The sequence below is a fragment of the Triticum dicoccoides genome, chromosome 3B (assembly GCF_002162155.2).
Source record: "Triticum dicoccoides isolate Atlit2015 ecotype Zavitan chromosome 3B, WEW_v2.0, whole genome shotgun sequence".
NCBI classification, from domain to species: domain Eukaryota; kingdom Viridiplantae; phylum Streptophyta; class Magnoliopsida; order Poales; family Poaceae; genus Triticum; species Triticum dicoccoides.
Window position 1 is genome coordinate 681,523,280 of NC_041385.1, and position 17,483 is coordinate 681,540,762.

Consider the following 17,483-nt stretch of genomic DNA (forward strand, 5'->3'; position numbering starts at 1 on the left):
CTAGGTGGGTGTGTGGTAGGGTTAGGGTATAGGAGCCAGCGGTGTTGGGGATCCACGGATCTCGTCGAGGTCGCGGGCTATGGTGGTTGGAGGTCCATCGGCACTGGCTGTTTGGATCCTCAGATGGGCGATGGATGCAGGGAGACGAAGACCTTTCTTCTTCCTTGTTGGTATGATTTGCTGCTGCTGTTCTTCTCCTTCCTCTGCGCTGATGCTGGTGGGAGATCCTGCTTTGTCTGGGCGGATGGCCCGGTCACGGTGCTGGACCGGTCTTGTGTTATGATTGTCTTAGGATACTCTAGGTGTTCATGGTCCTTTGTGTTTGCGTTTCAGTGTGCTTGTAAGAGTCAACTGCTTTGTACTGATTCGTAATTTGAATGAAAAAATTTCTCAAAAAAAAAAGGTCTAGTACAGTTTTTTTTCCGAGCAAGAAACAGCAAGCATAGAAAAAACAGAGAATAAACGCCTTATGCGAAGCCCAGCCAAAGGCCCATGTTACCATCTCAGCCCAGGAGCACATGATGCCCACCCGCCGTCAGCATATTCTCCCTCGGCTCTCCCCCCTCACTACCAGTCGCCAGTCCACTCCACACGGCGGAAACCATTTCGAAACCCCATCCCCAAAAATCCCCCGCCCCCCCGAAACTTTCCCGCTCGACCCCCCCCAAACCCTAACCGGATCTCCCGCCGGCGACGCCCCCGGCGGCCGGCGAGATGCACATCAAGGAGGTCTGCCTGGAGGGCTTCAAGTCGTACGCGGGGCGGACGGTGGTGCCGGGGTTCGACCCGCTGTTCAACGCCATCACCGGGCTCAACGGCTCCGGCAAGTCCAACATCCTCGACTCCATCTGCTTCGTGCTCGGCATCACCGACCTCCGCGCCGTGCGCGCCGCCTCGCTCCAGGAGCTCGTCTACAAGCAGGGTCAGGCCGGCGTCACCAAGGCCACCGTCTCCATCGTCTTCGACAACTCCGACCGCGCCCGCTCCCCGCTCGGCTACGAGGACTCGGCCGAGATCACCGTCACGCGCCAGGTTACGCATCCCCAACCCCCTGCCCCGACATACGCTGCCTGCCTGTCCTTTGACGCCTCCCTATGCGCGTGATTGGGTTCTGTGGGTGAATTTCTGAAGGGGATTTAGTGCGTCCCTTACACTTCTGTCCTTAGTGGTTCGAATTTGACGCTAATTGTTGAGTCGGGAGTTGTTGTCCGTCTGTCTGTTGGTTCTCGAGTTCGTAATACTGACTGGGGGTGGATTTTAAAAAGGATTTTAGGAGTTTTGTACTATGGATATGGTCTAGATTTAGTTCGTTGCGGACTTTTGGCATTCAAGTATTTATGCGGAAGAATGTTTTCCACTAACAGGCAATAACGCCTTGTCAATTTTTCTAATTAATTCACTTAATTGTGCATGGATCTGCTTTAACTTAAGTCGCTATCTGCAGTTTATTTAATTTTCGATCGGATTCTTAATCTTTGTAGTGTTTCTGTTGTGGACCATTAGTGCCTCCAGCTTTACTGAATACTGACAAGCTACTCTTGCATCTGTAGATTGTAGTTGGTGGACGGAACAAATACCTTATAAATGGCCATCTTGCACAACCTTCCCGGGTGCAGACTCTTTTCCACTCTGTGCAGCTTAACGTGAACAATCCCCATTTTCTGATTATGCAAGGACGTATTACGAAAGTGCTGAACATGAAGCCTCCAGAAATTCTTTCCATGTTGGAAGAGGCAGCAGGCACAAGGATGTATGAAATGAAGAAGGAATCTGCTCTTAAAACACTTGAGAAGAAGCAGAATAAAGTCGAGGAGATCAATAAACTTCTTGATGATGAAATCCTTCCTGCATTAGAGAAACTTAGAAAAGAGAGGTGCCAGTACATGAAATGGGCCAATGGTAACACTGAACTAGATCGACTAAAAAGATTCTGTATTGCATATGAGTTTGTTCAAGCTGAGAAGGTGCGAGAAAGTGCACTCAGTGATGTCAAACAGATCCAGGGAAAGATTGTTGAACTGGATGAAAGCACAGAGAAGCTAAAAGCAGACATAGATGAAATGGACAAAAACATAGCTACCTTAACTGCTGAAAAAGAAGCCAAACTAGGCGGTGAGATGAAGGTTTTGTCAGATAAAGTGGATAAGCTCTCACATTCACTTATTAAGGAAACTTCTCTGATGGATAATCAAGAGGAAACTCTAAGGTCAGAGGAAAAGGCTGCTGAAAAGGTAATGCATTATTTATATTCATGTTTCTCAATACCCACATTTATTCCAAAATACTTACAGTGTGAAATATACGCCATTTGTTTATAGATCCTGAAGAACATTGAGGACATCAAGAGATCTATCGTTGAGAGAGATGCAGCTGTAAAAAATGCAGAGGATGGTGCATCTGATATGAGTAAGAGAGCAGAGGATCTGACAAAGGAGATAGATGAGAGCGAGAAAGAATATCAGGTATGCAAACTTTTGCAAATCATAGAATGTATAAACGGACAACTTGACTTTGAGTTCTTGGATACTAAGTTCTACTTTACACAGGGTGTGCTGGCAGGAAAAAGCAGTGCGAATGAGAAGAAATGCCTAGAAGATCAACTTAGAGATGCAAAAGCTGCTGTTGGAGAGGCAGAATCTGGACTAAAGCAGTTGACGACAAAGATAAGCCATTCTGAGAAGGAGCTGAAAGAGAAGAAAGCTCAGATGAAATCCAAGCGTGATGAAGCTACTGCAGCTGAGAAAGAGCTGAAAGCTAGGACAAAAGACTTGGATGCTATCAAGGCATCCATGGGGTCTATAAATTACGAAGAGGGCCAGATGGAAGCTCTGCAAAAGGTATGGAAAAAAGATCACTTTCCTGTGGCATAAACGGTGCATATTACTATTTTAGAAGTTCCTTAAAGGGTAGGCAATGTTTGGAAACTGTTTCTCATCACTCTTTGTGTTCTTCCATCATTCATAGGATCGATCGACAGAGGTAGAGGTGGTCCAGAAATTGAAGGACAAAGTTCGTGCACTTTCTGGTGAGCTGGGGAATGTCAACTTCAGCTATCAAGATCCAGTTAAAAAATTTGATAGATCAAAAGTCAAAGGAGTAGTTGCACGACTTATTAAGATCAAGGATAGCTCCACGGCAACAGCATTGGAGGTCTGTTTCAGCAAACTCCTCATTTTTGTTTTGAAGTTGATTTTTCCTTTCAGTGAAGGAACTTGTTTGGCTGCATCAGTTTAATTCCTAGTCAAATTATGCAGGTTGCTGCTGGAGGCAGGCTATATAATGTGGTTGTTGACACAGAAACCACAGGAAAGCAGCTCCTACAAAATGGAGGGCTCAAAAGGAGGGTAACCATAATACCGTTGAATAAAATCCATACAGGCACCATACCTGATAGAGTCCAGCAGGCGGCTCGTAGAATGGTCAGTGAATATTTTGTTTTCATTCGTTGGATATAACCTTTTTGCTGACTTTTGAGAATGTTATACTGATTTGTATGTATGTAGGTTGGAGCTGAAAATGTAACATTAGCTCTAGAATTGGTTGGCTATGATGAAGAAGTAAAGGTTAGTATTCTCATCCTATGATTGCATAATTTGTATTAGTTTTTACAGTATTCTGCACGACGTATATACCTTGTCATGCATTATATGAACAATCTTAAATTTTGAAGAGATTCTTTATTGCAGAATGCTATGGCTTATGTCTTTGGCTCGACATTTGTATGTCGAAATATGGAGGCAGCAAAGGAGGTAATGTAGCTTTCTTCAGAAATATGTTTAGTCATTCTAGTTCTAATTGAGTCTGCTTATCCAAGTATAATATGTATGCGGTGTTGGTTCTTACTGATATAGTTGATTCTCTTGTTATAGATTGCCTTTAATAGGGAAGTTGGCAGTACAAGTGTGACTCTTGAAGGTGACATTTTCCAGCCTAGTGGGCTATTGACCGGAGGTAGTCGCAGGTAATATTATGTCACATTTCACATTTCACTTGCTGTTAATGCTTTCATCTGATTTATTTTCTGATGAATTTTGAAATGGGTGTTCCTTTCCTTTGCCTTCCCTGTTGTTTTGGATCATGCAATACATTTCTTTTATTACCCCTGCGTTTTAAAATTGATTGACTACTGTTTAAATAACCCCCGAGACGGTTTTGGCACTGTGGTAGGTGACATGGATGAGGATGTGGTATGTCACCTCCACACCATGTAAAATGTTAGGAAACAAAATGAGTCGGGAAAATCAGTTTACTTTTAAGTTAAATTTACAAAAAAACTGTAATTTTAATATTTTTTAAAGGAATCCAAAACCGAAAAATTGTACTTTCTGAACTGTTTGGAAATATGAATTAATCAAATTTCTGATTCTGGAAATATTGAGTACAGATTTTACCTGTTCTATTGAAATTTCAAAATTAGGAAACACATGAATTTCTTTTGTCATCCTGGGAATTTGTTTCTAAAATAGGAATAATTTTACGTGGGCCATTTCTTTTAGCTGTTAGCTTTTTAGATGATGTGGCAGACAAGTAGGCACCAAATGCTGAATTGTCAACCACACCACCTGTCATGGTGATGGTGGTAAAACCACCCTCAGAACTATATATTTTGGGATCATTTTAATGGTATTCAACTGCTTAGGGGCTGCTTAGAGGGTTTTGAAGCTCAAGTGGTTATGTTGACTTGGCCCCAAAACCTAAGGGGGGGTGATCTAGACCTTTTCCTAAAAACAATTGTTTTTCCATAGCATTCTTAAGGGGCTCTAGGGTAGGCAGACATGTTCATCAGGCGTTATTTTTTTGGTACTGGTTGGTCATAGTCAAAATTTCGAACAGGTATTGGTCATCTTTGGCTTCTTATAGTTGTATTTTCTGGGAACAAGCTAGATTGCTTTCAGAAAACAAAACAAGTATCCTGGATTTGTTGTCGTTTTATGTACTAATCTGATGAGATAAACACTACAGAGGTGGCGGGGACTTGCTAAGGAAACTCCATGAATTAGCTAAAGCTGAGGCTGATCTCTCTGACCATGAGGACAGGCTCTCTGTTATTGAACAGAAGGTATTCACTTAGTGCAATGCCTCTACATGCTATCCTGTTTACTTTTGAATACATATGTATTTATAGTACTCTTCATGATCCTGGGTCTTCTTATGTTTTTTTTTTTTGGCGAGAACTGGGTCTTCTTATGTTATGTGATTGTGTGATGTGATACTACAATATTCTCTACAAACCACATTTTGCTCTTAAATATCTGCCTTTATCTGTGAACTGAAAGTTTGTAAAACTTTTGTTTCGCAACATAAGAAATAAATGGCATTAGCATGTATACATGATGGTAAAGAAGGAAAATGAATTTATGGTGCTACCAATCAAATTCTAATTGATCATGTATTGTACATTAAACACACATTAGTTTTTGTTTGTTTAGTACTGATAATTATCTCTCTTCATTGGTATAAACATATTATACATTGACATCATAACATTGGTTAGATTGATTCTTTTGAATGGAATGCCTTGCAATTGTCTGATAAGTAGATATTTTGATTTACCTTGTTTTCCAGATCGCTGTGCTCCTGCCTCTGCATAAAAAATATGCTGAGTTGAAATCTCAGTTTGAACTCAAATCATATGATCTGTCATTATTTCAAAGCAGAGTTGAACAAAATGAACATCACAAGGTATTATTATTTTTATGCCACCAATATGGTTACCTTACCACATTCAGCTTCGAATTGGATCAACAATTGTTCTATTTGTACTTTAGTTAGGTGAACTTGTGAAGAAACTTGAGCAAGAACTCCAGGAATCAAAAGAAGAATTGAAGGAAAAACAAGTGGAGCATAAAAAATGTGTCTCCACTGTTTCTGATTTGGAAAAGACAATTAAGACTTATGGCAGTGAACGTGAAGGTAGGCTCAAAGCTCTAGAAAAAAAGATAAAGTCACTGAAATCGGAAATGCAGGCCATGTCGAAGCAATTAAAGGTTGGTTTTCTTACTCTGTTTTTGCCATAGGTGATTTGCGTTTGTTACTTGCAATATTATATCTGGAGTGTTACCGTGTTCAATAAGATGTTCCTCTTCTTTGTTATCTTGAGTTAACTTCTAGCTCTAGAATGATTTTTTTAATGGTCAGTAGTGTTCTTTTATAGAATTGTCCTTTTCTTTCATGAATGGATTGTCCGGTTATTTTATGCCATGCATATTCTGTTAGATATGGATAACTGAGCTACTTTCTTTAGTCTGCTTATTGTTAAAGATTATAAATTCTGTTGACTGCCATTAGTCAAACACAAGCTCCCGCTGTAGATGCGTGTAAGTTTGCAGGGTGCCGTACTGTTATTGGCGCAGAATCAATGCTTAAGCATGCTTAAAATTGGCCAGAATTTGACTGTTTTGAATAATATGCACAGGAAAATAGGAAACATAGCACATAGATAATTGAAATAGCATCTAAAATGCAGTTCATACCATAGCAAATACACATCACTCATCTGGTTCACACAGCAAGCAAAATGACAACTAAAATGCAGTTCAGTTCAAATAGATATAGCCTAATAGATATCATGTTGCCAGAATCTGAAGGAAATAGTTCCCGAACGGACCCTAATAATAAGATAAATGGCATATTGCCATTATTGCGCAAGCAGCCAAACAGAAGTAGTTCAAAAACAGCCAAGTTCTGTCCATTAAAAAAAAGGATTAATCTACCACTTAGGCTTAAAGCGCTTTATTTAACACTGTGCAGAATATATTTGGAGTATAGTGTGCCTGGTTACTACTGAATTTTATGTATGATATTATGTTCACAACTTTATGTTCACAACTTCATTTTGAGTTCTAGTTCAGTCCTGAGCATTAATCCCAGCAGTTTAACGAATAACATATCTGTTGTTTCTATGTTTGCTTATCCTGAATAGGCTTATCAAAGCGAGAGGGAGAGGCTTATTATGGAGAAAGATGCAGTTGCTAATGAACTTGCTTCGCTTGAAGAGCAATTGATAACTTCGAAAGCTCAGATTACTGTGCTGTCTGAAACCTGGGGCACACATAAGAGCAAGGTAGTTCAATATGTGGTGTAATGGCTTATTTGTACTTAACTACCAGGCGTTACATTTCATTAATTAAAGTATTCCCCTTTGTTTCACTGATCACATGCAGGTTGCTGCCACAAAGCTAGAGTATGACCAAGCTGAATCTGAGCTCAATATTGGTCGCTCCAAACTGAAGGAATGCGACTCACAAATAAACAGCATCTCCAAGGAGCAGCAAAAACTTCAGCAGCTACTAGGTGATTCTAATGTCGAAAGGAAGAAAATGGAAAATGAGGTACTTATTGGGTCTAAGCTCTGGTGCATATTTTTGCTTTATAACTGAAATTTTTCAGTATTGTACTTATTGGGTATGCGGTGCATATTTCTGCTTTAGAACTGATTTTTCTTTAATACTGTTCTGATTGGGCAGATGGTGAATATTTCTGGTTTTATAACTTTTTAACTTATATATCATACAGGTTAAGAGGATGGAGATAGAGCAGAAGGATTGCTCTTCAAGGGTTGATAAGCTAATGGAGAAGTACAGTTGGATTGCAACTGAGAAACAATTGTTCGGAAAAAGTGGTACAGATTATGACTTTGCATCGTGTGAACCACACAAGGCACGGGAAGAACTTGATAATCTCCAAGCTCAGCAATCCGGGTACATTTTTTATCTAAAAAAAGTGAAATAAGGAAAATTGCAAGTACATCTGATGTTTCTGGATAGTTCTCTTATCAGCTGTTCAATTTTCAATGCAACACACTGACTTATTACTTAACTGTCAAATGCAGTCTTGAGAAGAGGGTCAATAAGAAAGTTATGGCAATGTTTGAGAAGGCAGAGGATGAATACAATGATTTGATATCGAAGAAAAATATTATCGAGGTAGGTCTTGCACATATAAATTTCTTGATAACCTGGGATTGGTTTTGGTAGCAGCATGCAACATACCTTTTGTTGTCATCTTCAGAATGACAAGTCAAAAATCAAGAAAGTGATAGAAGAGTTGGATGAGAAGAAGAAAGAGACCTTGAAAGTTACATGGCTGAAAGTTAACAAGTAAGTAACCTTTCTGTAATCTTTCCCAGCAGATGCACCACTGCATGAATATTGCTCATACTCTGTAATGATAGTATTCTCTTTACTCACAAATGTACAAAGTTAACTAACCTCTGCTCCTGTAGGGATTTTGGGTCTATATTCGGTACTCTTCTACCTGGTACAATGGCAAAACTTGATCCTCCTGAAGGTGGTACCTTCTTGGATGGTCTTGAAGTTCGGGTGGCATTTGGAACTGTCTGGAAGCAATCTTTATCTGAACTTAGTGGAGGACAGCGGTCCCTTCTTGCTCTTAGTCTTATTCTGGCGTTACTTCTTTTCAAACCCGCGCCACTTTACATATTAGATGAGGTATGTCTGCATGTGATTTTGTATTTAAATTGCTGACCGGTTACCACCATCTCTAATCTGGCTGGTCATACTACAAACTAGCATAGCCAATTAAGATTAGCAAGACTGCGATGCAGTGTTCCAGCAAATTCACATGACAAAGTTTACAGACAGTTCACTGAAACTTAATAAAATCAGCTTCAAGGCTGGCTGGAACTTGATCTGTCTTATGATCAGGCATTGTATGATGTTTGGATTTTGCAAATGATCAGTTAACAATGAACAGTGAAGATTAACGCAACTATTCCACTAGCCTGAGCATGATTCATGACTCCTGGCTGCAAACATTTAGTTTGCTGTTTTATATTTTTCTAGACCGTGGTGGAAAGTATACCATGGTATGGATTGGGAAGATTGCTAGTTTGATACTGCATAGACTCCATAGTGCACCATTGCATGTTATTGTGATGCCTGATCTCCATTGCTTATAGTGGTTCTGATCTAAACATATGGTCTGATATGGACCTAAAAGTTTGATTATTACCAGCACTAGTTTGCAAAAAAGAATCAGGTCGATATTTTTCATTTCATGCTCATATGGATAGACTGGTTTATCTAGAAGTCCCTCTTCTGTCTAGTTGGAACCTTTGTTCCTGGCATGATACATTTGTTGTTGATGTAAATTCTTGAGTTTGAGCAAGATGACTACCATGTTTCTTCTCTTTAGTCCCATATGCTCCATGTTTGAGGTATTTGCAAGTTGTTTTGGTGTACAGAATAAAAATTAAATTAATAATAATAATCCTTTTCAACTGATCTGGATGTCCCTGTACTGCAGGTTGATGCTGCCCTTGATCTGAGCCATACGCAAAACATTGGTAGAATGATAAAGGCACATTTTCCGCAGTCCCAGGTAATCTTGCTCCTCTAGATGTTGTGGTTCTGTAATGACTCATGTTCAGTCACCTTGTGTATGTGTGTGTTTGGAACTTTGTTTCATCCTTTCAGTTAACAATTCAAAGTTTGTCATTGCAGTTCATAGTTGTGTCGCTTAAAGAGGGTATGTTCAACAACGCCAACGTGATATTTCGAACGAAATTTGTGGATGGGGTGTCCACTGTGACACGAACAGTCCCTTCGAAACAGAAATGATAGGCATGCTATGTCTGAAGGTATGCTCCCAACTCAAAATTAGGTTCCTTAATATGAAGGCTATAGCTAAATGATGGCTTCCCAATTCTTATTCAGAGATGCCTAATGCAGGGACATGTGAAGAACTCTTTGGTCATGGAAATCAACTAATCGGCTTCCTATGTTCTGCGCTAGCGAATGCCCTGTTGACTGTTGGTACAAAAAAAGTCTCAAGCCCCTCGCTTGTAGGCCCTTGGCATCACAATTTGCAAACCTATGCACTAACTCAATATTAGAACATGTCGTCATGTTGATGTACATATATTTTTTTCTTGTGTGAATCTTGGCCTGATGGCCTATATTCACTCTATATTTGTAACCGTTTGTTTCCGTTAGGGTCTATTTTTGTTTGAATATCAAAACAGTTTCTCTATTCTGGAGCTTGGTGTTAACTAAATGGATGCCGTGGCTTCTTTTTGCTGAACCATGGTGTTTTATTTAAGTAATAGTCACACGGGGGATGCAAGCACAGTCCGGCAGGGCACCAACCCACATATGGCGGATCTTTTGACTGCTATCCACCGTGACTGTGCAAGACCAGCGCGTGCTTTGCCAGATCTGCTTGTGAGGTTCCCGTCGCGTGCCTTGCCGCAGGCGAGCGTGTGCTGCAGGAAGTAGAAAGGCCACCGGGAAAACAATCGATCTCCTGCAGGCTTTACTAGCCGGGGATTGGACACTGACGAGATCGTAACAATCCCACCATTTCAGTACAATCAAGCGGTATTATGCGAGCACGAACTAGGAGTCTAGGAAGCACAGAAATCAAGTACGCTTTTGTGCCCATCTCCCCATGGTATCCCCTGCATGACTGATCCATCAAAATCTGCATGCTCTGGGTGAGCGTGTGATGATCAAATGAACTGCATGGCCCAGGCCACATAAATAGCACGTACTTGTTCTCTCCCAAAGTTCCAGGTCTTTGACTGCCCTAATTTTTCGCCCTGTCGGCCGAGCCTGCAGCGACATGTATTTGGGCTTCCTATGTTGGCGGTGCCTCTGGACTGCGATACTGGAGTAAACCAAGCCGCTCTTTTCATTTTTTGTCTAGTCCGTGCCTACTGCCAAGCACTGTTTTACTTTAGTGCAATCGTCTTGTACAAATCATCACTGCAAGCTCTATCTACTTTTCCCACCGTTGTATATCCGTTTCTTCTTGTCAATTGTGCGTGGGTACATTTCTCCAAACTGCAACTCTCCAAATTGAACGAGTTAGTTGAGATGGAGCCAACATTACGATCAAGTGATCTCACTTGACTCCCAAGTCAATGTACTCTAACATAGGTGACTTTGTCACCGATCCCCTCTAGATGAAGTTCTCTAGTGTTTCCTTTTCTTTATTTGCATTTCATTTGCTAGTGTGTTTTTCTTTAAAAAAAAACTTCATCTAGATCATTTTCTATTTCTGTGATTTCTTTTTTGGAGTCAAATTCATTGCAAATTCTATCGAAGTTCCTTGAAAATCTTTGTGAAAATTCTATTGCAAGTGAGCTGAGATGACAAAGTTTTTCTTCTGCATTGAACTCGGTCACACCGATCCGAAGCTACTCGGTCAGGCCAAAGTATAAGTGCAACTTGTACACAGTTCATCGGTTCCATCGAAACGGACTAATTCGGCTTCACCGATATTCTTTGTGTGTGACTTCACTATCTCGGAGTCATCGATCGACACAAATCGGCGCCACCGATTTCACTGCTGAGGAAACATTTTGTCAGTTTATACTGTTTAGTCTTATCAGCTCCACTCAATGATTCTTTCCCTCTACTTGCATCTAAAACTGCATTCTGCTTAATAGTGTCTCTCCAGGATCACACTCACTTGACTCACACCCATGAAGCCTACCCTTCTTGGAAATTGATGTCAAAGGGGGAGAGAGAAAGCACATCAAAGCCTATCACATCTTAAGCTCTTCTAAGAAATGAAGAGAGATGCTCTATCATAAAGGAGAGAATTCACATGTCTTTAAGAGGGGAAATACATGTCAGTTATTTCATTTGAGCCTACCTTTCTGTAATTCTATTCTGCTCTGATGATTTATTTTGCCATTATGCTCCGATGATTTGTTTTGCTCTGATGAGACCTTGATAAATTTCAGTTTGCTCTGATTTTATCTCACCCTACCTACTCGCATTATCCGATGCTAGATTCAAGGGGAGAGGAAGTCGGGGAGAAAAATCCTCAGAAATCTGTTGCAAATCCTTAAAGTCTTTGGAGACATGTCCATATTCAAAAGGAGTACTCACTCTGTAATACTCACCAATTAAATGTCATCCCACTTGGTACTATTGTGGATCTTGAAGTCTCTTTCTTGTTTGAAGCTCTCTTGTGTTATCTTTTAGAGAAAAGACATCGGCGGAGCCCGAGAGAGGGCTCGAACCTAGCCCGACTTTGAATTAACAAAGCCATCAACCGGACAAGATTACAACGAACCATATTACAAAGAAAAGGAAACAAAGCGGAGCGGAGATACATAGCGCTAAGAGGAACGACTCAAAGGCAACAACATACAGAGTTGCCAACGACCAGCGCAATGCCAAACAAGCAACCAAACTAAGGCTTCAGGAGGATGGCAACTCCGGGCTTGTCTCAAGCTTGCTTCTTGTGTTATCTAACCTTGTTTTCTCAAGCTTGCTTCTTCAAGAGTCAGTTCAAGGACCACAAGGTAAGTATATGCATCTCACTCATGTGCATGATGATCTCTTGCTCTTGCACATATTGTTTGCAAGAGAGAATCATAAACATGAAGGTACATCTCTCATTGCTTTGAGCTCTGATGCATATGGACAAGATACATATAACTCATTACTCACTATGTCATGTTGTGCATTCACATGTCTTTTGATTCTATCATTTCATGACTACACACATGTAGGGGGAGCTCATGCAAGTTACATGTTTTTCCAAAGCTTTAAATATACTACTCATCATATCATTTACTTGAAGCTTTGATGTATGTTGTCATCAATTACCAAAAAGGAGGAGATTGAAAGCACAAGTGCTCACTTTGTGGTTTTGGTAATTAATGTCAACATATGTAGTCTTGGACTAATAGTTTTATCGAGTATATTTCACACAAGTTCAACAGTGGCATGGCAAGGACAAGAGGATTGTGGACCCTCTCAAAATGCTAAGGACATGGATTGGCAAAAGCTCAAGATTCTGCATTTTTGGTTAAGTGATCCAAGATCAGATTCAATCCATCAGAAAGCCAATACTATTAAAAGGGGATGAGGTGTTGCTTAAGGATCTATTTGGTTAAGTGCTTAGTGATATTGCTCCAAATCCCTCAACCACTTTCTTCATCCAAATATGTCCAAACCCTACATTCCAACTCGACCTCACCAAAATTCCCTCCGGAGCCACCAAGTTCTTCTGGACATAGCCACTGCCAAACCCTAAAAAATCAGATCCACCGATATGGATCTCGGTCCCACCGAGATGGCCTTGCCAACTCTCTGTTACTAGTTGCAATTATTTCGGTCCCACCGAGTTTTGTAATCGGTACTACCAAGATGGCTTGCCACTTTTCTGTTGCCTTGTTGCTTCACTTCGGTCCTGCCGAGTTGAGGCAATCGGTGCCACCGAAACAAGGTTTGCCCTTGCCATTGCACATCGGTCCCTCCGAGTTGTTCCAGTTTGTCCCACCGAGATTCCTAACATTCATGTATATATTTACACAAGTCGGTGCCACCGAGATTTCTGATTGGTGCCATCGAGTTGGGTCAAAAGTGTGTAACGGTTGGATTTTGTGCGGATGCTATATATACCCCTCCACCCCCTCTTACTCAGTAAGAGAGCCATCAAAACATGCCTACACTTCCACTACTCATTTTCTGAGAGAGAACCACCTACTCATGTGTTGAGATAAAGAGATTCCATTCCTACCATTTGAACCTTGATTTCTAGCCTCCCCCAAGTTGCTTTCCACTCAAATCCTGCTTCCACCATAGCCAAATATGTGTGAGAGAGTTGAGTGTTGGGGAGACTATCATTTGAAGCACAATAGCAAGGAGTTAATCAACAACACATCGTCTATTACCTTTTGGAGAGTGGTGTTCTCCTAGATTTGTTAGGTGTCGCTTGGGAGCCTTCGACATGATGTGGAGTTGAACCAAGAAGTTTGTAAGGGCAAGTAGATCTCCTTCTTCGTGAAGAGCTACCCGAGTGAGGCAAGTCCTTCATGGACGATGGCTATGGTGGGATAGACAAGCTTGCTTCTTCGTGGACCCTTCGTGGGTGGAGCCCTCCATGGACTCGTGCAACCGTTACCCTTCGTGGGTTGAAGTATCCATCAACGTGGATGTACGATAGCACCACCTATCGAAACCACGCAAAAAATCTTCGCGTCTCCATTGCATTTGCACACTCCAATTCCTATCCCCTTTACATTCTTGCAATTGCATGCCTTACTCTTTTCGCTGCCTATACTCTTGTCATGCTTGTATGAAATGTATTGGGTGCCCTTTAACATGTGCTAAACTCAACCTTAACTTGAAGAATTATAAAAACTACCACATTTACTTGTTAAGGGTCTAATCACCCCCCTCTAGACCCCTCTTCTCTATCTTTCAATTTTCACTAGAGCTTTGGTCTCCATTGCTTTGGTTTAATCACCATTAGAGGAAGTTGGATGAGTCTACGTTTGGGAGTATTAGACATAGAGTGCCTATTCTTGATGGGGAGTTTTATGGTTCTTGGAAAAATGAAATGCTTGAGATCTTCAATAAATATAATTTGAGCAAGTATATTCTTATCCCTTATGTGCCTCCCATTGATCCTTTGCATCCTACCCCCGATGAGTATCTTGACATGGTTTGCACTCTTATGACAGTTAATCTTATCATTAGATGATTGCCTAGAAATGTGCTTGTTTGGTTGCAACACTTTGAATGTGCATACACTATATAGAATTATCTTGAGGAAATCTTTACAAATTACTCTTTGAAAAATCTCAATGGAATTCTTCAAAAGTCCATTGATTTTCATAAGATGAAGCCTAGTGATCCCAAGTTTGATGAATGCTTGTTTGAGCTCCTTGATCTTATGCGTGCTAAGGGTGACGTTGGAACCATTAGCCACATTATCACGGGAACAATTAGAATTCATAAACTTGCACATTGTCATGGTCATAAATTTAACAAATCACTTGAACTAGGTGATGATTACACACATGATGATGATAATGGCATCAAGCATGGCTATAATGATGAAGATGAAGAATTTGACATTGAATATGAGAAGACTGAGAAATCTTAGTCTCATGGAAAATCTTCGTGACTGTATGGTCGGAGGAAAGGAATGGATTCTTGATAGTGGATGTACTGATCACATGACCGAAGATAAAGACATGTTATGTGAGCTTGCTAAAAAATATTGTCCACGCAAGTATGCGACTTTTGGAGATAACTCCAAGGGTAAGGTACTTGGCCTTGGTAAGGTGGCCATATCCAATGATAGCTCTATTCAAAATGTTATGCTCGTCGAATCTCTTGGTTACAATCTTCTTTCCGTATCTAGACTAGCCGATTTTGGTGTCAATGTTCTATTTACCGAAGGAGATTGCAAGTGTTTGGTCGATATAATCATAATATGGTCTTTACCGGTATTCGTGAGGTGATCTATACATTGTTGATTTCACTAAAAGAGCCCAACCTTGTAATTGTTTAATTGCTAAATCTTCTAAAGGTTGGTTATGGCACAGAAGATTAGGACATGTTGGCATGTGAAATCTTGATAAACTCATTAAAGGTGATCATATCCTTGGTGTTTAAGATGCTATATTTGACAAGGATAGACTTTGTAGTGCTTGATAAACTCATCCCGTGAAGAACATTATGACCACGAGAAGACCACTTGAGCTACTTCATATGGATCTCTTCGGTCCTAATGCTTATAAGAGCCGTGGTGGCAACTCTTTCAGTTTGGTCATTATTGATGATTTTTTTTTCAGATTTACGTGGGTGTTCTTTCTTGATGACAAGTCACGGGTACAAAAGATCTTCAAGAACTTCGCTAAGAAGGCCCAAAATCAATTTGAAGTGAAGATCAAGAAGGTTCAGAGCAATAATGAAATGGAGTTCAAGAAAACCAATGTGGATACCTTTCTTGATGAAGAAGGGATTTCACATGAGTTCTTGGCTACGTACACACCTCAACAAAATGGAGTTATTGAGAGGAAGAACCAGACTCTTATTGAGATGGCGAGAACAATGCTAGATGAATACAAGACGCCAAGACAATTTTTGGCGGAAGCGGTTGAGACCGCTTTTCATGCTACAAACCGACTATATCTTCACAAGCTTATTGGTAAAATGACATATGAGCTACTCACTGGTAACAAAATTCAAGTTGGATACTTTCGAGTATTTGGTTCAAAATGCTACATTCTTGATAAGCATCGTCATTCGAAATTTGCTCCTAAATATCATGAAGGTTTTCTACTCGGTTATGGCTCAAACTCCCACACTTACCGCGTCTACAACAATTTCACCCGGAAGGTTGAAGAGACGGTAGATGTGAAGTTTGATGAATCTAACGGCCCGCAAGTAGAGCAATTGCCAATTGATGTAGGAGACAAAGATCCCTTAGAAGCAATTCAAGATTTGTCTGGTGAAGGAGAGTACTAACAAGGACATGTACCTAGGGTAGGGTCTTAGGCTTGACCTATATGCCCTACCCAACCCCAGAATATTTGGGTATTTATAGAGCTGAAATTAGGGTTAGAGGTGCCACGACGGGCCCACAAGCCCGAGGGCACACCTCCCGAGCTTGTGTCCCATCTGTGGCTCTTCTGGCCTCCTCCCGAAGCTTCATGGGTGTCTTCTCGTCCAAGAAAATTGTCAAAAAGTTTCGTCCCGTTTGGACTTCGTTTGGTATTGATTTTTTGTAAAAGACAAAAACAAGGAAAAAACAAAAACTCACACTTGGCACTAGGTTGATAAGTTAGCCCCCAAAAATGATATAAAATAGCGTAATAATGCATATAAAACATCCAAGATGGATAATATAATAGCATGAAACAATGAAAAAAACTATCAATACGTTGGAGACGTATCAATCATCCCCAAGCTTAATTCCTGCTCGTCCTCGAGTAGGTAAATGATAAAAACAAAATTTTTGATGTGGAATGCTACCTAACGTGTTACCAACTAATCTTTCTTTTATGTGGCATGAATATTCAGATCCATAAGATTCAAAATAAAAGTTTAATATTGACATAAAAACAATAATACTTCAAGCATACTAAAAAGCAAACATGTCTTTCAAAATATCATGGCTAAAGAAAGTCATCCCTACAAAATCATATAGTATTGTCATGCTCCATCTTCTTAACACAAAGTATTTATCATGCACAATCCCGATGACAAGCCAAGCAAATGGTTCATACTTTTTAACGTGCTTCAGCTTTTTCAACTCTCACACACACTACTAGGGAAAAGCTTATACACAGAATCTTAGCAGTAGCGCTGGGTAAAATGAGGCGCTGCTGCTACTTAGTAGTAGCGCGTGTCAGTAAGACGCGGTACTGCTATCCTTTCAGCAGCAGTGCATTTTAGCGAACCGCGATGCTGCTAAGTTTGAACTGGGGCATAATGGCTAGCCCCACTTAGTAGCAGCGCGTATCCAGATAGCGCGCTACTGATATTCTTCGTAGTAGTAGCACTTTTCTTCGACATGCGCTACTACTATCCCTACCTTATCGTCCCCTGCGCGACAGAGACCCCCTCACCCCCCCTCACACTCACTCTCTCCCCCATGCCCTCGTAGTCCGCCGTCGCCGCCGTTCCCCGACGATCGCCGTTCCCCGACGACCGCCGTCGCCCGTAGCTGCCATTCCTCCTCCACTGAGGTACTCCCTCCTCCCT

At 40.9% G+C, this 17,483-nt stretch overlaps 1 protein-coding gene across 2 annotated transcripts; it reads left to right on the plus strand.

Annotated features, from left to right (window-relative positions):
* The first annotated feature begins 603 nt into the window (after window positions 1-603).
* Window positions 604-9,996, plus strand: LOC119277825 (structural maintenance of chromosomes protein 2-1-like). 2 transcript variants are annotated; one of them, XM_037559149.1, is made up of 21 exons: window positions 604-1,032; window positions 1,551-2,231; window positions 2,319-2,462; window positions 2,547-2,837; window positions 2,965-3,150; window positions 3,255-3,419; window positions 3,504-3,563; window positions 3,687-3,749; window positions 3,870-3,961; window positions 4,963-5,059; window positions 5,566-5,682; window positions 5,769-5,987; window positions 6,923-7,063; window positions 7,164-7,331; window positions 7,516-7,700; window positions 7,832-7,925; window positions 8,011-8,099; window positions 8,225-8,450; window positions 9,268-9,342; window positions 9,465-9,601; window positions 9,678-9,996. In XM_037559149.1, exons 1-20 carry the CDS (start codon window positions 715-717, stop codon window positions 9,579-9,581), a joined length of 3,528 nt encoding a protein of 1,175 aa, XP_037415046.1. In that variant the 5' UTR covers window positions 604-714; the 3' UTR covers window positions 9,582-9,601; window positions 9,678-9,996. The 2 variants fall into 2 exon arrangements, with proteins under 2 accessions (XP_037415046.1, XP_037415045.1); XM_037559148.1 differs by having other exon boundaries at window positions 9,693-9,996.
* Window positions 9,997-17,483: the final 7,487 nt, after the last annotated feature.

Coding starts and splice junctions, on each gene's coding strand:
- LOC119277825 (XM_037559149.1), top strand. CDS start 715: ATGCACATCAAGGAGGTCTGCCTGGAGGGCTTCAAGTCGTACGCGGGG. Junction 8,100..8,224: donor ACATGGCTGAAAGTTAACAA/GTAAGTAACCTT, acceptor CTGCTCCTGTAG/GGATTTTGGGTCTATATTCG. Junction 9,343..9,464: donor CACATTTTCCGCAGTCCCAG/GTAATCTTGCTC, acceptor TTGTCATTGCAG/TTCATAGTTGTGTCGCTTAA.